Here is a 21,218-nt window from a genome sequence, read left to right as displayed (position 1 = left end):
TCTGCTTCATCTTTTTCCTCGGTTCCTTTTTCTGGTTTTGGTGGGGGGTGGTTGGCAGGGAGAAGGCGGGATGATGGGGGGGCAGTGGTTCTCTGTTTCTCTTCCGCCAAATGTCTAGTGATGCTTGGCTACCCATTACTGTTTAAGAATGAAGCACCAAAAAGACACCCCCAAAGTTGTATATGCATCGGTGGGGTCTGTTAAGTTGTAGTTTTCCCCAGAGTATGATCAGACAGGGAAGGACCTAGACATTTTATTGGGGACCCCTAATGTCCCCTAGCATCTGTAGGTGTTTTCTCTTTGGTTGGTCCCTTTCTGCTAAGGGGAGACCTAAGTCTCCTGCCTGGTGAACAGAAGCTTAGCCGGAGGTATCTGGGGGCCCAGTAGGGGGAGGGGATAGCCCACTCTTTATTCCACGTGAAAACTTTTATGTAATTTCCTGATTTTCAACCTCGCACCTGATCTCTTCCTTCTCCTGTGCCTGCTGCCCCCGTGTTTACAACTCCTCCGTCCACTTTGTCCACTGAACCTCTTTCCCGAGCAGGGTAGTGGGGAGGTAGCTGCCTGGTTGTGGGGGGTGACAGAGGGAGTCTGGGCTGTAACTGGGGCTCACGTCGTTTGTAACCAGCCCCGCTGTTTTCAGCTCTGCCTCCAGAACGACCTGGTATGTCCCCATCCCTGAGCCTTTCCGGGGACCTGGCGTACGGGGCAACTTCCCACTTTGGATTCCCACCCGCATCAGTCGTGTATCTCATCTGTGCTCTGTCGTCCACAGACTGACTGTCTTCTGACATTTACTGACATATCTAAGTGGATGTCACCTTCTCCCCTGTTTTTTGGTTTATCGATGAATCCGTTCTTCTGCCTTTGAGGGGGATGGGGTGGGCAAGTACAACCGTGAGTATTCAGTTTGACCAAAGTGAGCACGTTACATCCGTCACCCTCCCCAGTCTCCGTCACACCCCCTCGAGGTAGTAGGTGGTCTTATTCCCATATTGCAGCTAAGGAGTGAAGACCCCGCGAGGTCAAGGCCCTTTGTCAAGGTCACGTTAGCTGCTCAGGGGCAGAGCTGCGATTCGAGTCCAGGTATGCGTCTGAAACCCTCTCTTTTGACCATATCACACTTCTTTCGATGCTCTGGGATTGTTAGGGATTCCTCTTGACCACACTGAACAGTATTAATCAGGAACACATACCACACACAGTCCCAAGGGGCCATGTACTCCAGCTAACAGAGCGGGTTTTTTCCTTCCCTTTGTTCCCCGAAGCAATTATTTCTTTATTTCATTTAAAGACCCGGCCTCTGCAGCTGCTGCGGACAGCTTAGAGTTGTCTGAAGGCTGAAGACCAGAGCCAAAGCCGTGCGCTTACAAGCCATCAAACTTGAAAGATGTGTTGAGGTGAAATATCACTGCAAAGCCTCCCCACCAAACCTTTTTTTTTTTTTTTTAGGTGCTTTTTCTTTCCGAACTGAAAGAGAACCATTTGTACTCTTCGTGCATAAGAATCCTCAGCTCTGGCCATGTTCAAGACGAGATTTTTATTTATTTTATTTTTTATTTTTTGTAACTGCCCGCCCCAAGGAAGCAGACAGCATAGTCTTCCAAAGCCGAAATAATTGTGTGTTGCACATTGATATTTACAAGTCGGAGATGAGTGCCTGTGTGTGGGCTGAAACGTGTACCTTTCCTTGTCCCTTTTGGAGAAGCAGCCTGCCTGTGCTAACAGTTAAATAACTTTGTTTTCATACGGAATATTTAAGTTGCAAATGTGAGCCATGTGGGCCGAAGTTTGAAATCAAGACAGCTAAACTGCTGGGGTACTTTGGGAGTTCAGCCGCTTGGATGGAACGGTGGTAGACTGACTTCATGGGGAAGCATTCGAGTGTAGTTTTTCCTCCCATTTATGATCTTGCCCTATTTTTTTTTTTTTTTTAGCCCCACCAAGTCTGATATTTCCCTTGGCGTTCCCAGAGAGAGGTCCGTGCAGCTATTGGCAAGTGCGCAATGCAGGGATATGGGGTTTCCAGAAGTTCGTTACAACTTTTCACGAGTATTGAGTAAAATTAGTCATGTTCAAAGGGAAAATGTGAAGGTATTGTTTGTCTTTAAAGTATTTCTTTTTCTAAGCACGAATGCCTTAGCAACTGTTGGTGAAGACAGGCTGATTTCAAGCAGACTTTGTAGTAACGGGGTTCGTTCCCCACCAGGCAGTGGACGGGTGACAGCTTTATTTGTGATTCTCAGGCGTGATAGCCCCAAGCCATGACGGTTCCAAAAGACATTCTGCCACTTTTCCCCGATCACTGTACCCCTGGGCGTCCTAGATCCGCCCCTGCGTGGGGCCACACAGACCGTCTGCTTGTTGCTTGCGGTGCCCTGGCCTTAACCCTGGCGGCTGCTGGAGGCCGGCCTCAGAGAAGTGGCCCAACTGGGTCAGATCAGGAATTACAGGAAGCAGCCCGGAGCCCCGGGTGGACCGAGATGTTCCAGATGCCCAAGCTTTGTATCAGTTCTTCGGACCTTTCTGGGGGCTTCCTTCTGATTCTGGTTGGTTGTGTCCAACGCTGAAGTCTGCAGCACCAAGGGCAATGTTTCTGTCAACCAGACGTTGCCTGAGGTGCTCGTGGAAAACGCAGATCATCGAGCCCCACCCCAGGCCTAATGGACCTGCCACTCCAGGTCCTGGGACCTGGGAATCTGCTTTTCCCTCCCAGCACCATCACCCCCCTTCCCCTGTCCCTCCCCACCGTGATTCTTAGGCAGATCATATTATCCAGGGACATGTTTTCCAAATTTCTTTAATGATAAGAATCACGTGATAGTCTTTCTAAAAATACAAATTCCTGAGCCCCATCCCAAATCCACTGGCGCAGGATCTCCAGTGGGGCGGGACCGGGAAGCAGGGAGAAGGGAACCCAGCATTCCAGAAAACTCAGGATCCCCAGGCCAAGGTTGCCTGCTGGAAACCATCAGGGGAAAGAAACCAAGCCCCACCCATGACTTTGAAAGACTTTGCATCTGGTAATTAAAAGCCAGCCAGAGACTTAGAAACTAGCAAGACTGAGGAAGAGCAGGGGTCTTTGGGCCCCAGGCAAGTCAAGCCAGAAAGTTCCTTCAGTTACTTTTCCCCATTTACCTGCTACATTTCTGAGAATCTTTCTTTCTTTTTTCTTTTTTTCTTTTTTTTTTTTTTTGAGATTTATTTATTTATTTGAGAGAGACAGAGAGAGAGAGAGCGAGATCAGGCAGGGGGAGGAGCAGAGGGAAAGAGAGACTCCCAAGCAGACTCCCCACTGAGCATGGAGCCTGACCCTGGGCTGGATCTCAGGGCCCTGAGCTCATGACCCCAGCCGAAATCAAGAGTCAGATGCTTAACCAAGTGAGCCACCCAGGCGCCCCACATTTCTGAGACTTTGAAGCCTTCTAATTCTGCCAAGCTGAAGTCAAGATATAAAGTCAGTCCTTATTTTCTGGTGGTGGAAAAAAAAAGATCTAGGCAACTTTAAATTTATTTTCTTTTCACTAATTATTTCAAAAAAGTACATTTCACTTGCCTTAACTTCTCAAAAGCAAGAGTAGCTTTTTATGCTTTTAAAGAAAAAATTTTTAAACACCGGTCACTTCTCGTATCTTCTGAAGTTCTCAACTTCCCCTATATGTAAACTGTGAGTCTCTCAGTTCCAAAAAAACATGTATTGTTTATCTCTGTCTCCCCTGGGTGCAGTTTGACGCCTAGCATGTGAAATGAACGCTACGTGGGTTCAGAGGAATATATTTTATTTTCCTTGCTAGGTTTATTTTCTTTAGCTGGAGACTATCAGTGTGAAATTTAACCTTCTTTTTTTTTTTTTTCTTTTCTTCTTGGTGAGGCCTCTCACATGTGCTTGATTATTGGTTTATTAATTTGAAGATTTATGGAGGGGCAAAATGCTGATTTTTTTTTTCTTCTAAAAAAAAATGTCAAACTGAGAGACAAAACATACAATTGTACATACCTGCAAAGAGATGTCCAGATCCCCTGTATCCTGCTGAGGAAATTTCATTGCATAAATGGGTTACTATTAGTTGATGGAAAAATTAAGTTAACTGGAATCCCCAGTTCGCCAATCGTGCCAGCTAACTGAGGTATTAGTGTCCTGTTTAAACTCTCAGAGCTATTAAATTAAATGGTCATGACATGAAACCTCAGAAAAGTCTTATTGTTGTCTAGAAAGATTGTGTACAGGTGTTGCTGGACTGGTTTAGAATAAAAAAGGCTTCAGTATTCTCAAAAATCATTTCCTCTCCTGAGGAAATGCACCATAGTAAAATAGTCCTTTCCAGTACAGTAATTGCTGGCTTTCGGCTTCAAAAGAAAATCCTTGAATATTATTCAGGTTACTGTTTCCACCAGGCTTCGCTGAATGGATAGCCGTTTTGCGTTTGATTAATAAAATTACTCCAGAAAATAAAAGGAACTGTAGTTTAATCCCTACAGACAGAAGTTGTTGGAAACATTCAGTTGCTCAAGAAACTTGTTTTTAATTTTAAAAGACGCGTGCAGTTTAAGCTTATAGAATGAAGGGGATCATTCGATGCATTGCAGAAGCTCTCCATTGCAAGCTGGCACGCTGAGGACTTTGCTTGAGTTTATGTTTTCGCTCCATGAAATGAAAACTCGGAGAATTTTATTGCAAACACAGAAGGTTAAATATTTAGAGAAAGGAAGAAAACTCCTTCATATAAGAAAAGGCATTTCTAATTATCCACAACTTCTTGTCAGTGTAAAAAATATTCTCTGATGGTGAAGGATTCCAAGGTTACTCTGGGCTGCCCTGTGCGCTTCGTAAGATACGGTCTTTCGGGGGCGCCTGGGTGGCGCAGTCGTTAAAGCGTCTGCCTTCGGCTCAGGGCGTGATCCCGGCGTTCCGGGATCGAGTCCCACATCGGGCTCTTCTGCTGGGAGCCTGCTTCTTCCTCTCCCACTCCCCCTGCTTGTGTTCCCTCTCTCGCTGGCTGTCTCTGTCAAATAAATAAATAAATAAAATCTTAAAAAAAAAAAAAAAAAAAAAAGATACGGTCTTTCGGATGCTACTCACCTGGGGTTTCAATCCGTTCGGGGATCTGTATTTGCAAACACCCCATTTTTCCTCTTGAGGATACCTGTGCGATTTCCCGGACTGCCTGACCCCGCCCCACCCCGGGGGAGCCCCTATCTAGTCTCTACACCAACCACAGAAGAGCTCTTTCTTCCACCTGTGCTGGCATCTTGGATGCCCATTTGCCAGAAGATACATACAAGCATTTCTGTAGTTTGGGTAAAGAAAAAAGAATTCATCCCCGTACAGCTTCTCTCTCATTTCATGGATTCAAAGTTGCAAGTGTAACTCTTGCCTGGAACGTTTCCTTGAGATCCCCTCAGTTGGGTATTCTGCCACAGGTGATCAAGAGAGCCTCAGTTCTGCCCTTCCTGGCCAATAGGTTGGCCAAAGGAGTGTCAAGTAGAGGAAAAAACCCAGCTTTCCTTTGGCTGAACTTTTTTCCGTACGCGATGATAAACAGCTGAGTCTAAGGATCGGGATGATGAAGATGATTATAGGTTAAGAAAACAGACCCTGCGCACACTCATGTGTCGTTGCTAGAAAGGATGGCTTCCGGTCACGTGCTTTCGTCTTGACAACTGTCTTACCATACTCGCAAACAATATCATGCCTGAAGGAATGTACTGAATGAAGGACCACACTCTTGGATGTCAAAGAGGAGGGAGATGATAGTAAGAAAGTGGCGTCAGGTGCCAACCAAAAGTTTATCAAATGTACAAAAACATAAAATGAATATCTGGGAGTCTTGGGGTAAGGGGGAGAAAACCGAGAAGCGGCATTAGACTCAGCCTCTGACAGGAGCGTGGGAAGACCCCAAAGAGGGTCTCTCCAGGGAGGCCTTTACCAGCCATGGATGCCAGACCCACCTCCCAAGCCCTTTTACCACTTGGAGAAGCACTCCAAGCTAAGTGCCTGCTTCACATTTGGAATACGTAAAGTAGGTGTAGGTCTGCCTCCAACCCCCCCACCAGAATAGGAAATTTCCCCCCAGTGGCTTGCTAGCCCCAAAGACAAGTTCTCTATAATCCCAGTGGAAGAAAAGCAATACTGTGCTGTCAGAACTTGCTTGAAATAATCCCCAAGATGTCCAGACTTGGGCTCGTGATCCCCTCCAGCCCTGCTTTTCCTTCTGTGTGTTCTGTTTTGATGAGCAGACCCACCGACCATTCTGTTTCTCAAGCCAGACACCCAGGAGTCGTCCCGGCTCTTTCCTCTCGCTCAGCCCCCCCCATATCCCACCTGATGCCAACTCGTGGGCGTTCTCCCTCCTCAGTGTCTGTAGAAGCTGCTCGTCCCTGTCCTTCTGTCCTTCGGACGCCTGTCATCTTCTGGGTCCTCCTGTTGTTTCCTGACTCACCTCCTTGTCTGTAGACAGGACCCCCTTCCAGTGCTTCTCCACACTGAAGCCAAGGTGAGCTTTGAAAACCATGGGCTCTTGTCAGCCCTTCCGTCCACCACCACTGCTCCCTGGTAAGCCTTCCAGAGATTTCCCATGGCCCACATTCCTTGTGACAACACTTAGGGCCCCCTGTGATCTACTGTCCCCTTCATCTCCTGCCCACATGCGTCCACACACAACTACGGCGAACATCACGCAATTATCGTTTTGTGCCTCCGTGTTAATTTCCTTAGAATCTGTTCCACTGTCTTCACCTGAGCCCTGGGTTCCTTATCTGCAAAATGGGAATAGTCCGGTTGCCTCACAGTAATTTGGCAGGCTCCTGAAACATCCTGTTGCAATTTTTAATATAAGTAAATTAAATGTTTGTATTAGTTTGGAGAAAGTTGACATGCACATAGTCTTAAATCTTCCCACCCAGGAACCCGGGATGTCTTTCCCTTTATTTGAATTTCTCTTTATGGCCCTCAATAAAGTTATAGAATTTCCATTTTTCTTCAGTCCTTTATTCTCTGCTTATTAGTTTAGTTATTAATAAGCCTTTCTCATTGTGTTTACTGTTGTTTTTGACTGTTTCATAAGAAAGGGATTAGAGGGGGCACTTGGGTGGCTCAGTGGGTTAGGCGTCTGCCTTCGGCTCTGGTCTTGATCCCAAATGCAACCCCTCTTTGGGCTCTCTGCAGGGAGCGTGCTTCTCCCTCTCCCTCTGCCTGCCACCCCCCTGCTTGTGCTCTCTCTCTCTGTCTCTCTCACATAAATAAAATCTTTAAAAGGGGGGGGGTTGGAGTTAACAGTGCATTTGTAACTGGCCTCTTTAGCTCAGAGAGGTTTTCTTTTGGTTATTTTGTTATTTCCAGGTTAGGCGCTCTGTCATCTGCAAACAACCCTTTGGTCTCTTCTACTTCTTGAAGGGAAACCAAGGAACAGATACGGTTAGGCTTTGAGTTGACAGTTCAGAAGAGGGTTGACTTGGGCTCCTAAAGGGAGGGAAGGGGACACTGGATTGCTGTGTGGCAGGAAGATGGTGAGAAGTCTGTGGTTCCTTGCCTGGAACAAGGCAGCTAGCTGGGGAATCAGAGAAGATGGCTTGGAAGGTGTGTTGTTGGTATTTGTACTAATACACAGTCTCGATGTGACTGCAGTCTCCAGGACTCTGACCATCGGAGCTAGTCGCACCTGTGTTCAGTTCCCAACACTGACAAGCTGTGAAATCTTAGATAAATTGCCTAACTCTTCTGAGCTTTGGGTTCCATCCTTGTCACCATCATCGTCACGGTCATCATCGCCATCGTCCTCATCACTGTGATGATATCAGTTCGCAGGACTGTTATGCTGGTACAGATAGCGTATCTGAGACCATGGACACAAGGCTTGGTGCACGGGAGACCCCCCAGTAAGTTCTGGCTGTAGCTGCTGCTACTGTGCTCAGCGGGTAGTGACAGAGCCAGACATCTCCCTTCGGTCCCCCTCCACCAACCCTTGGCCTTAGTCTCCCGAGTCCTGAAGCTCTACGTTCCCTCCCTCCACCGCCTGCCCTTACCTCCTCCTGCCTCTGCTCCTCTTCCGTCCCTGCTGCTCTGCCTCCCCCATGACCTCTCCTCCCAAAGCTCTTCTTTGGCCTTTTGATCTGTAACCATCACTACCACACCAACCAAGACCTGTCTGCTGAGCTCCAGATTTCTACCTGCTTATCTGGGATCTCAGCCAAAATCCCTCTGCACCCGATCCAGAAGCCCCTGGTTTTCTCCATTTCAGTAAATGGCTCCCCATGAACCAGTTATTCAAGGCAGACATCTTGTTTCCTCTCCTTTCGTCACAACCCCCTTATCCAAAAGGAAGCCCTGGTTAACTCTCTTCTAAAATATCACTCAAATCCCTGCATCTCCACTGCCACCTCCCTGTCCCATCCTCTCACCTGGATGCTGTCTGTGGTGTTTCTCTCAGAAAGGTCTCGTTGACTTGACTTGTACGTAGAGACTGGACCCTCCTGTCCAGTCTCCACACAGTGGCATAAATGACTATATAACATAAATGAGATGTTGCTTATCCCCCTTAAACCTGCTCAGATTAAAACCCACCTCCTTAGCATGATCCCCAAGGTCCTGTAAAACTTAGCCCCAGGCTTTCTTACCAGACTCACCTTGATTTCTCTCCTTGTCATTGGCCAGTTCCAGCCACAGTGTCTTTCTTTCCCTGCCATGAGATCCCCACATGTCCTATGCTTACTACTCCCTCCGACTGGGATGGTCTTTGCCCACCTCATCTTGTGACTAGATCCTTCCTCTGACCACTCCATGAACATACTTCTTATCACAGCACCTCCTTTGTTTCTTTCTTAACCTTTATCTATGATTTGTGATTATTTCATTGTGTGATTATTTGAATATCTGTCTCCCCCATTAACACAGAATACCTTGGGGCCAGGTATGGCGTCCATCTTGACCATTGTTCTATTCCCAGCATCTAACATGGTACCCGGCATAGAGTGGGTTAGTGATGGGTGGAGGATGACTGTCTCTTTTCTCTCTGCTCAGCCTAGACCCCATTATGAGCCCTCACTAACCTTCACCAGCTATCATTTCTGGCTGTTTCTTCTCTTATATCTCCGCCCATATCTCTAGCTCCAGAAAGCTCCAGGCTTTGGTAGGGACATTCTCCAGAGTGACAAAGAAGTTAACCAGAAAAGAGTTTGCTCTGTACTCACCTTGACCCATAAAGACTCTCATCCTTCAACTCTCTGTCAGTTAAAAACAAAACAAAACAAAAAACTTTCGTCCTGATTAAATCTACCTATGTCGTAGGATCCGGATTTGAAATAGGGGTCGACATTAAAAGGGGAATGACTAAAACCAATTTTGTTCATGTCTTAGATATTTCACCAATGGCCTAAAAAGTCTAATTTCAAAAGTGACAAAGCCTTCCAACCATCTTGCTGATGACCCCAAATTTTGCAACTAGAAATTTGTTCCTTTAGTTAAAATCTGTCTTTTTAAGTGCATATATCCACAGTGTGACATAGATGAGGTATATAGGAATTAAACTTCTGTTCCTTGGGGACAAAAGAACAACGAATTACTCATATTATGACCACCAAAAAAAAAAAAAAGGTGGATTTATCATAAGGACACCCAGCAAGTCTGCAGTGTTCCTTATTTCCTGGTTCAAAAAGAGAAAAGGATCGTTTTACTGAACTCATCTTCATGTGCTGGGTCGGGAGCTGCTGGCCAGCCTCTGGGTCGGCTGACCTCTGAGTGCCCAAGTCACTATGGCTCAATGAGTGGGATCCTGAGGTATAACCATGGCTCATCCTTGGCCAGACCCCAGATCCAAAGAGAGCCCATTTGAAGGGGCTGTAGGCACACCACGAAACATGTCTGGTAGAGCCTTCGTAATGGAGAAGGCAGATGTCAACCGAGCACTTAACTGGGTTACAGGTACCATACCCAACAAATACACATACTGCTATTATCCCCGTTCTGTGGGTGAGGCCCAGACAAGGTAAGTAGCTTGCGGATGGGAAGTGGGGCAGTCAGGATTGGAACCCGTCCGAGTAAAGACAAGATGAAAGCGTGTGTAAGTGGCTGAAGGTGGGGCAGGTGGAGAGTGGCGGTGGGTCCTGCTGTCACGTGGGCCAGCCCTCTATTCAGTGATGGGAGGAGCTCTGAGGGTAGAAAAGTCCGGACTAGGAGGTGAGAGCCAAGGGAGAGGAGTCCCCGTGGTGCATGAATGAGAGCGGACACTTGCCGAGGAGGAGACTGGAGAGATCTGGGTCAGCCACTCAGTCCTGCGAGGCCGGAGCTATGGAGGGTGTCTGTGATCAGAAGCAAATGTTGTCAGCAGACCACTGACCGTAGGAGTCATGTGATGAAGACTTTCCCCATGACCTGGGGACGTTGTAAAGAAAACGTTGAATTTTACTAGACTTTTTAAAAGCAATTTTGATTATCATCCATAAATTTGGGGTTTTGGGGGGACACTTACTGGTAGGAGTGGGTGAACACAACAGAGCCGGTATCAAATAAATCCCTTCTAGAACATTGGTCAAGACCTTACAGCCACCCAGTCCAGCAGGCAGGTGACAGATCAGAACAGGAAGGCCCGTCAGTCTTAGAACAAGGCCAGATGAGGTCAAAATGCAGAGTGGCAGCCTGGCAGTTTGACCATCTTAATAGGAAAAGTTGCTTTCTTGCAGAGAAGTCCCATGACCTGCCCGTTATGGTCATTTCTCCAGAAGCAGCATGAGACCGAGATGATACACTGCGGGTCCTGACTCAGTGACTCCAATCTCGCACTCGTGACTCTGAACAAGGACAGAAAGGCAGCAGCTCCCTCCTCCCGGAAACCATCGACGGGGCCCACTTAGAGCAGAATGCAGAGCGCGTCAGACTCCGTGCCCGCAGGGCCACTAAGCTGAGGTCTGGCCACGTAAACACACGCCTGCTCCGTGGCAAGGCTGAGCAGCTTGGATTTCCAGGGCGAGATTCGGAATGAGTGGGAAGTCGCCAAGGCAGCGAGGCCTCAGGCCAATTATGCAATTAGCCAAGAGCCGATGCTGGCCTCCACATTTGTTTAGATAAATTTTGAAATCATCAGCGAGCCCTTGAGCCAGATTCTGCCTCTGTGAGGAGAAAGTCAGACTGTATAAACCTGCTTAGCGCCATGCCGTATGGGGGGGTGGGACAAGTTCTGCCTCCCACCCCCCGGGCTGGAGCAGAACCCTTCCACGGAGAGACCTCTGGCTGTGTGTGGCCTGGCTTGGTCCTCACTGGGGCGGCAGGGGAGCAGTGTTGGGGAGATGGCCCCGAGGGTGGCCCCTGGGGCCCCACTTCAAGGCTACCCCCCCCAGCCCCCCCATCTGAACTGGTAGAGGGGACGTTCATGAGCAAAGACTGGAGCTCTAAGAGAGGAAGAAGGCTTTTAGCCTCTTCATTCCCAAAAGATGACCTTTTGGACCCAGCAAGGAGAACCGGGCTCCAGTTGGTTTCATTGCAAGCATCCAGAGTGCTTCCCACGTATCTCATTTATCCTCATGACACCCCTGAGAAGTAGGTTTTTGGAGATTTATACAAAGTTATGATTATGCCTTTAGATTCCAGTTCCTGCCCCTGTGTCATTCTAAACCCCGAGTCTCATCCCCATCTCACTTTTCCTAACATAACTAAGCCCTTTGGGGAATGAACCGGCTCAGGCTTTAGCCTCGCCAGAGGGTGATCCCCCCCCTTTCCTTTTTTTGTTGTTGTTAAATTTGATTGATTGCTTAGCGTTCTAGCCAGGCTTGATGGATGTTCAGAATATTATAAATAATGTGGATTGAAAAGACCGTGCTGAAATGTTTATTGCATTCTTAGAAAGAGAACAAGGAATGGCGGGCGTGGGGAGCTTGGCCATGGCGAAGGAGGGGCGTGTGGAGGGAGGGGGGCCAGCTCTTGCTCCGAGGGTATTTTAGTGTGTCAATAAAAGCGCTCTGAAAGGAAGGGACTTATATTACGGTCCTGCTATCAAGAATGCAGAAGCGTTCCAGTGGGTGTAAAGAATCCACTTCAAGAATGCGAGGGCCATAAGGAACTAATCATTAGACATTCCCTCTCTCATCTCCTTACCCACCGTGCTGGAGGAAGGCTGCTAACAGAGGGGCTGCCCGAGCTTTGAAACCAGCTCTCCAGCGGGCCAGCTCCGGGGCACCCTCTGGGAGGGGCCGGCCTCCGTGACAAGCTGCGTGTAGGTGCCCGAGCGCCTCCCGTGGACTTAGCCCGTGCGCCCGGTGCGTGCGTGCAGGTGAATCTTTGTTCTTTGGGTGCTCTAGAAATATGGGCGTCGTCCAAGATCAGGACCCATGATGCGGGAGAGTGAGCGTCACAGCGGCCCCCCGTCTGCCCACAGCCTTGGCATCGGAAGCTGGGATCATCCCAGCTCCTTCCCGCTGTCCTTGTCATCACTGGTGCTTCTTCTGGTCTTGGGCCTCCCCTTACGCTTCCGTGAGGAAGGAGAGTCGACGTTGCTTAGCGGCACAGACCATCTGGGTCAACCCGATGCTAAATAGGAAGTCTGGCAGTCGTGGAGATGGTTCTGTGTGTTCTAAGCAAGGCGGTCTTGGCCGTTTCGCCAGCTGCTGTGGTCCCGCAGACCACCGTGGAACAGAGCGCGCTCTGTCCAGAGGAAATGGGGCAGGGGTCATAGTGGCGGGGGATGGGTTTTTTTGCTTCAGACACACCCCAGGCTGTAGAGTTCTTCCTCACCAGGCTGCATGTCATCAGCAGGAAGTCATTGTGTGCCTGCTTTGCCCCCAAGACAGTGGCCCTCCTACTGGCTGGGGACCGCCTGACCCTTCGTCTTCGCAGTGCCCAGTGAAAGCACAGCCCTTCCTGGCATGTTAATAGTTGACCTTATACTTTACGGGCTAGAGAACTTCTGGTGAGCTTTTGATTCTGCCTTCTCAGACATTGTTCCCAAATGCTAGCGCCAGAAGGATCGCGTGGAGGGCTTGGTGACCCCCAGCTTCCCGGGCCCCACGTCCGGGGGTCTGGACTCAGCAGGTATGAGGTGGGGACTGGAAGTTGCATCTCGAGCCATCTGCCCGGCGGGACTGACACACCAGCGATCACACGGGAGTAACACTGCTCCAAAGGCCAACATGGCGTCTCCGTTGTTAGGTGACTTTTGGTGATTTTCTTCTTAGGAATGTCTGCGAATAGAGAGGGATAAAAAGTCACAGAGAATGAATAAAATGTGGGCTGTTGGTTCAATACAGAAGATCCACTTTGCTGAAACCTCTGAGTCCAAATCCTCCGTGTTAACAAGAAACCCATGAGCCTCTGGTACAATCCCAGCATTTCCCTAAAGTGTGACTCTGTGGATTTATTTGAAGGATGCTAGTAGAATAGGTTCTTCTGGAATTTTATATTCAGATATTAACCACTTAGGGGTAATGTATTGATTTCGAGTTTGGCAGGACCAACTGTATTTCCTTGTATCCCCTTACAATTCTTAGAACCAACCAATAACCCGTTTTATGGATAGTTCATACTCTTCCGTTCATTCCGCCGACACATATTTGTTGAGCACTTAGTATGTGCGAAGTACTGTTGCAGCTGCTAGAATATCTCCACGGTAATTATCACCGAGTAAAAGTGCCATTTGAAACCCACACTGCTGACTCTTGATACCCCCAGGCAATCAATATTGGAGTCTAAACCATGAGCTGTTTTCCTGTCAACCAAAACACAAGTGCAGAACACGGTTAAGCATGCACGACACGGCATCTCTGCTGGGCACCCGTGGATAACATCATGGGGACAAGAGTCAGGGCAGTGCATGGTCTGTCTGTCCTCTCAAGAATTTACAGACGATCAGGGAAGGGCTGTGCTTTCTGTGAGCCCAATCGATTGTTAATTTGCCCGAGTAATGAGCTAATTTCTCTAACGTGTGTGTCGGGTTGCAGAAGAAGCCAAGGAAAAGCAGTCCTAGGGTGCCTTGGGCACGGGAGAGGAGGTGTCACTGGGGAGGGAGCATTTCTGAGCTGAGGCCAAAAGCCAGCGTCTGCGTGCCGGGTGTGTGGAAACCGCGGAGGGTTCTGGAACAGTGTGAACAACCCCGCGCCAAGGCGCAGAGGTGTGAGAGATTGTGGAGCACCGAGCGGGAGCGGCCAAGGTGGGAAAACTGGATCCTCGCACTGGGAATGTGTCATAATTCAACTTTGCTATTTGGCCTTGAAATGATTGCTGAAATTATCTGACAGACCAAGTTCAGTGTAAGTCAACAAACACTTCAAAGCCAAATCTGACATTTTGGATTGTCTGTTCTGCTTGTTTCCAAAAGACTGGATCAGGAGAAGCTGATGACATCACTGTCGTGTTATCCTCAAGCACCTTTTATTATTTGCGCCAACAACAGGCATCTGAAAGGCGTGCACGGCTTGTGACGGGCACGTACCTGGTACTTGCACGAACAGGCTAACGGGGCCTGGAACACGCATTTGTGTGTCATCAAGGCGCCTTTCTCAGACTGTATCTTTCGAGTCTCACGAAGCCTCTTGCACACTGACCACCTTCGGGGAAAGACAGAGGAGGACTTCTTCTCCCTAGGTCGCCTTATCCCCAAAAGTGATGTAAGCCCCCTTTCTTACGGACGGCACCCCAGGCAGGTTTCCCCTACTTGTGCTCTGAATCCTTGGGCCTCAAATACTCCTCTGCTCATCCTTCTTGCCAACAGAATCCTTGCTCAACAGCTTTTAGGCTGGCCGTATTCCAGAACGTCTGGCTCGGGGTCTTGTCCGTTTGTGTTCAGTGGGCTCATCGGTGGCATCACTGAATCGGGGCTCCTCGGGGTCTGTGGCTCAGAGCCACACAGGGGTTTGGAACCACCAGTTCTAGGACCACTCTGAAAGTGGCAACTACCCTCTGCAAAGGCCAGGTTATATGGATCCTTTGATGGTTTGCTGGCCATGGAAGGATGTCTCTGGGGCTGGGAAAAAGTGTTCAAGAATAGTATGAATGGAGGTGGTGTCAGTGCAGGTTGCCCTGCTGGGGTAGAGGCCCCTTCACCCCACAGTGTGCACACACCTGCAGCGCCCCCTGTGTTTGGGGTGAGAGCTCCCTGAGCTGCCTGGCCTTTTGTTCCTGCACGCTTCCCCGATCGAACTGCAAGCCCCAATGCGGCTTCTGCTAAGAGGCCCATTTTGTATGACCCAGTGCCAAGCAGCTTCTGCGTCTCCGTGGTTCTCACTCTACCCATCTTGTGATGCCCGAGGGGCTCACAGCTCTGCCGGCCTTCTTCCTGCCGCTGACAGTGGGCCAGGTGGCGTTCACCCTGTTCCCTGCAGCCATGCATTTCCCTCTTGCAGTGTCGTTAAGGGAGCGGCCCACGGCCCAAAGAGGAGACCATCGGGGCGCTCTGGGCAGGAGATACAGATTAGGAACCGCATTTTATGGAAGTGCTCTTAATGTGGGTATTTTTTTAAGATTTTATTTATTTGAGAGAGAGAGAGCTCATGTGCACACAAGCAGGGGGAGGGGAGAGGGAGAGAGAATCTCCAGCAGACTCCGTGCTGAGCGTAGAGCCCAACACGGGGTGAGAGAATATATTCACCAAGTTTGCACCGTGGCTCAGGGTCCAGGTGGAAAGACTCAAAGCCCCACTTTCGGGCACCATATGATGTAGTTTTGGAACATAGGTGAGCTTTGGTGGGGTGTGGTCTGGAGCCAACGGCCAAGAAAGAATTCTTGAGATGTCCTTGGTGTAAAATGGTGGTTTTATTAAAGCACGGGGACAGGACACTTGGGCAGAAAGAGCTGCTGCTTTGGGCATCCAAGCTGTTGGGGAATTTTGCATGGCAGAGTGTTTGAGAAGCGAGGGCAGGTAGTCCCTTCCTCCTCAAGGGTCCCGTCCTCCTGGTGTTGGTGTCGTGTAGTGGGAGGATGTGGCAGCGTGGGCGACCAGAGGGACTTACGGATAGGGTGTAGACCAAAGTGTTTTCTGTCCTAAGAGTGCGATTGTGAAGGCCCCTTTTGTAGCCAGAACGGTTTCCAGCAGGAGTCATGGCAGCTGATGTCAGCTGAGAACGTGCCACAGGCCAGCGGGCGTGCTTGGCACTGGGCATCCTACTTTGTTTTGTCTCCAGGCAGCTCTGGGAGCTAGGGCTAGCGTCCCCCCGCCTAAGCGCAGAGGATGGGGTCCCTTGCCCAGATGCCAGAGCCACGGTGTGAATGCAGGCCGTCTGATCGTTCAGCCCACGCTGCCTCTCCACGTGTTACGTTGGACCTCGTATTCGTCCATATGTATGTTCTCCCATCTTTCACTTGGCTGCACTGTTGGGAAGTGACGTGCGCATGTGCACACACACACACACACACACACGCTGTGCTGGGAATTAGTGGACCAACGAGCTTCACATGGCTTACTGGTGACCATTTGAAAGCAGGGGTGACCTTCGGAGCACACCAGAGCTCATGTCTTTGCCTCGACAACAGGGACAGGCTCCACAGCCGAACTGAGGGATCGTGACGTATGTTCTGGCTCTTTGGGAAAAGGCTCGGCTCTTCAAATGAAAGGACCATGTCGGGAGGCTCTCTCCGGCCCTTATTTCTTCTTCCTTCCACGGCTCTTACCAGTCACGTTTCTTCTCTGTGGCTCTTGGTTGCACATGGCCCATGTCACCTTGGAGGCCAAAGGAATGCTGAGGTTGGGGGGCGAGGTGGGGGGAGCAGATGCGGCCTCAGGGTTGACAGAGTGGCTGTCTGCCCGAAGCCCCAGAAGTGGTACTGGTGATCCCCCTGAGATGCATTCACCCCAGTTCTTCCAAACTTCTGGTGACACCTGGCACCTCCTCCCTCCTCCTGCTGCTGCCAGAACCTGGCTTCCTCTAGATTTCAGCAAGGGGGGGGGCAGTGCTACTCTAAATAGTCAGCCGGACCCCCCAAAGGCAGCAGCGCACTGTTCATTTGGGCACAGAGCTGTCAGAACAGGCCGCGTGAGGAACCACCACCATCCGAGAAGCTGTGTGCGGCTCCTTTGTCTCAGACCACGTGGTAACCACACATCCCTGCAGACCACGCGCTCCCAGCCTTTGCCAACCAGGGCGCCCCGTCCTGGAAAGTGCCGGGGACCCACTGACAAGGTCTGCCTCACTAGCCCGCCTTTTTCTGCGCTCCAGTATAAGTCCCCTTTCTGTTTCTACTTGTCATTACATCACCCATCATTCCAACCGACTTTCGTCATGTGTTATTGCTGACCTTCCATATTACTAACGTTCACGGATGGCCATGTAGGAAGGCACCCTCATCTTACCCGCAGCGTGTTTCCAGATCCCACTGTGGGATGGCCGGTTTCTGGAAAGTATTAGTTTGCACTCCCTCCCGCTTTTGCCCCTAGAACCGGAGGGAGGGGGGATCTGTGCCTCCGAGCTAGCAGCCAGCATTCACAACGGAGGAGATAAGACCTGTTCTCCGTAGCGCTTTGCATCTTTGAGGACACTATGTGATTTCCTTATTTTAGTTTTTGTCTGTCTTCACCCACTGCATGGCACACGCAGGCACATGCACACGCATGACCGTGCACACACACACACACACACACACAAAGAGCAACTCAGCAAGAGCAGGGATTTTTGTCTTTTTGTTCACCGCTGTATCCCCAGTGACTGGAACAGCGCCTGGTACTCTGTAGATCGATCGATCAATAATTGTTAAATAAATCAAAATCCAGAGTCTCCAGTTGGGCATCTGCTTTCGGCTCAGGTCATGATCCTGGGGTGCTGGGATCGAGCCCTGTGTCAGGCTCCCTGCTCTGGCGGGCAGTCTGCTTCTCCCTTTCTTCCTGCCCCCCACCATGCTGTCTCTCTCTCTCTCTCTCTTTTAAATGAAGAAAGAAAATTCTCTTAAAAAAATAAATCAACCAAAATCCATTGTAGAGATGAAGAATCCCAAGGCCCCCAATATTGTTTTCGCTTTTCTAACCACATCAGGAGTGGGGACCTCCTGTTTCCTTGTTCATTGAACGCTTACCTCAATATGTAACATACGTGATGTATGTAGAGTGCCTCGCACCGCTCACGGAGACAGACGTGGCTCTTGTTAGCACTGTGGTGGCCGGGACAATGTGCATCCACCTGGGACCTGCCTGACCCACACCCCCGTTGGGCCCCTCCACGGTGCTCTCTGGGGAAGGACGGGTCCCCAAGGGGAGAGCTCCAGGCAACTCACGCGCCCCAACCAAGGGGTTATTGTTCGCCTTGCTTACAGGAGGGGGGCTCTCCTGCCCCGACCTCTGCTCCCAGTACCTCTCGCCCTAGAACGCAAGCGCATCTCCTGTTTGCTTTGACTTCAGGACAACATCTATAGTGTTACCCAGGAATATCTGGGACATCATTGGAGGTATGACTGTGAGAGAGCGTCTGAGAACGCCTCTCGCTGGCAAGGTATTTCGATGGGACCTAAGCCCACAGTGCCTTCAGTGTTCTTTCAACGCTGTACGGTAAAGCAAAACTGTCCTTGCGTTGCCCTTCCATTTTCCCCAATAATTGGAGACACATAGTTTTCTTTGCTAGTGATCTCTTTACTGGAAGGTCTCTGTTCCAAGTCAGAGGGAAGGGCTCTGGCTCGTTGAGGTGAAAGAACGTGTCATTTGTTTGAATGATGTCCGGTGACTTGCGAGCATCCAGGGATAGCTGAGCCAGAAAGAGCCGGAGCCACGGCACATCCAGGGACCTCCGGGCCCATTTTGTTGGCCACATCTCCAGAGTGTCACCATTACAGGGAAGAGAGCCCAGTGGCCCGCTGGGCCCACCAGCTGTGCCTATGACAGGGTCAAGTCGAAAAGACACATAGCTGCTGCCCCCACCCCACCTCCCGGGAAGCTGTTCTCCTGGGGGTTGGAACTCAGAGCCTCGGTTCAGATATTCTACCCAGTGGGCTTCTGCATCTCGGTCAAATGACTTGCTTTAAAAAACAAACAAACAAAACCAGAGGGATAAGCATCTGATGTACTGAAAACGTATCCTCCCGGTGGCCGTATGTCTGTGCCCTGCCTTTCCATACCTGACTTAGAACTTTGGCAGCGCTCCCTCCTGTCGCCTTGCCCGGTCTCCCTAATTGATGCCAGGTGATGTTTTCCAGCGCAAACAGCACGGATGGAGGGGTTCGTAATGGTGAATCCATAGCCCGACCGGAGCCATCCAGAAATCTTTTGACACTTAGTCAAGAGGGAATTGTCAAAACAAGATATCCATAACAGAGTTCCTGACTGTCTTTTCAAAGACACTTGAATTTCTGCCAGATTCCAGACAGACTCGCTTTCCCAGGGGGAACACGCGGCACACGGAGGGGATATTTCTTAGCAAATATTGATGCGCCAGAGAATGGGCATTAAATTATTGACTCGACAACTCATAATAAGCTGCTTTCGATTGCTGATATGAAGGCTCATCTCTTTACAGTGGGTTCTTCCGTTGGACTGTGGCGATTTGCTGGACTGAACGGACTTCGGGGAAGGGAAATGAGTAACACTTAAGAACACAGATGGGGCCTAGGAACTCGTCAGCACTTTCTGTGCCGGAAGCAACAGTGATGGCCGAGTTTTTACATACTCCCTCCAAGGAGTGCTATCTGCAGTGGTTTGGTTTGGTTTGGTTTTGCGGAGGCCGGGGCGGGTTGATTTTCGGCCCCTCTCATGAGCATGGGAGGCCCGCGAAGAGCCCCATGCCTGACTTTGCACCCGTCGGACCTGACCCACAGTAGGTCTGGTGTGGTGAAATCTAACCGTCTTGGCCAGACCCTTACCCTGGGCTCAGACGTGCCCGGGGTCGGCTGCCCATTGGAGCAGCTTGCCCGACAGGTCTGACCTCTTGGTTGCAACATGATTTGGCCTGGCCGGTGACGTGTGCTGTCTGTCCGGTGTTGGCCTCCCGGGGGCCTCATGGCTGTGACAGAGCCACCCGACGCCCAGCGAGGCAGGGGCCTGGTCCCTGGAGCCCAGAGCCCGGGAACCTGCCTTTCCCTAGGCCTGAATCCGGCTCCTCGCCCACCTGGCTCTTACAGTCTTAATTCCTTTCAATTTCCTGTTTCAAGGCAAGCCCCTCTTTTCGTCCCATCCCCCACTCCTGTCAGGCCACCTTCCCCGATTCCTGCTTCCTGCCGAGGCCGCTCACTCTCTCTGGCCCCCAGATGTCTCCCCACACCATCCTCCTTCCCCCCAGTCTCCCGCCTTCTCTCCGGAGTTGACTTTCTTCCAGCTTCTCTGTGGGCGCAGAGCATTGCCTGTAGTCCACATCGAGATGGGGGTGGCAGCCCCGGGACTGGGGAGATGGAATGTCTCCAGATGGGGCCCGGAACTTCAGAGGGCAGGGCGAGGAAGGTGCCCCTCTCCCCTCCCCATGTCACCCCAGCACAGACTGGGCACAGACCCCCTTGGGGGGCACTGGCCTTGCCCCTTCCAGAACGCCTCCAGACAAGAGCACGATACCTTCAGGAAGCTTGTCCTTTCCACAGGAGCCAGGGCTTGGTCATGTGGGCCCAGTGTGCTGTCCCGGGGCGTGATCCTGCCCAAAGGCGGAGGCAAACACTCGGCGTGACATAAATGGTGAAGCAATGTTAGGATCTGTTTTATCTGAATTTTCTTCGTTTTCAATCAGAACCGAAGCATAGGCCAATTCGGGGCCGATCCTTTGCCTTCTCGTGTGTTTCCTTGAGGGGTCTGTCCCTCGGCGTCACAGACAGGGCTTCCCACAGTCCCCCGGGTTGGGTCCCCTCCCGAGCCCCCTCCCCGGCCAGGCCCAGCCCCGCGGGGCTCCCTCCCAGGGAACATGGCCATATCTGGAGCCAGCCCTGCTGTGGGCCTGCGGCCTTCCTGGGGCTCTCTGAGGGCAGGGCGGGGCCGACCTCTGAGCCCCCCCTCCTCACCCACACACGGGGGAATTGTTGCTGACTTCTGGCGGGAACAGTCGGCATCGGAGCGCGGCCGTTCTGAGCACACGTACGTCCAGCAGCGCGACGGCAGCTCTTCGTCGGCGTTCCTTCTGCTCTCGCCGCGCTGCTCTTACTCCGCGCGTCGACGTGTGCGTGATGCCTTGTGCCGGCACCGCCGGGGTGCCCGGCTTCCAGCGCTGGGCATGACTTCAGAGTCTTGCTTTCTGCAGGCCTTCTAGGTTCCCCTTGGGTTGGCTTTGTGCTTCTCCTCCTCCTGCCCGTGACCCCGGCCTTGGTGCTGCCCCGGCTCTGACCTGGCCTTCCTTGCCGGGGGGGGGGG

The 21,218-nt window shown here is 50.8% G+C and overlaps 1 protein-coding gene across 5 annotated transcripts in view; it reads left to right on the top strand.

Annotated features, from left to right (window-relative positions):
- Positions 1-21,218, top strand: part of STX8 (syntaxin 8) — a 248,451-nt gene that overhangs the window by 217,867 nt on the left and 9,366 nt on the right. For 3 of the 5 annotated variants that reach the window (XM_040630023.1, XM_040630025.1, XM_040630028.1), the window contains one exon: positions 1,453-2,082. The exons of the other annotated variants lie outside the window; for them this stretch is intronic. In XM_040630023.1, the coding sequence (XP_040485957.1) occupies positions 1,453-1,736 (284 nt within the window). In that variant the 3' untranslated portion in view covers positions 1,737-2,082. Of the gene's footprint in view, positions 1-1,452; positions 2,083-21,218 lie in introns of those variants that run through there. 5 annotated transcript variants of the gene reach the window in all.

The sequence above is a fragment of the Ursus maritimus genome, unplaced genomic scaffold, assembly GCF_017311325.1.
Source record: "Ursus maritimus isolate PB19 unplaced genomic scaffold, ASM1731132v1 scaffold_14, whole genome shotgun sequence".
Taxonomy (NCBI): Eukaryota; Metazoa; Chordata; class Mammalia; order Carnivora; family Ursidae; genus Ursus; species Ursus maritimus.
This window is presented reverse-complemented; position numbering and strand designations above follow the sequence as displayed.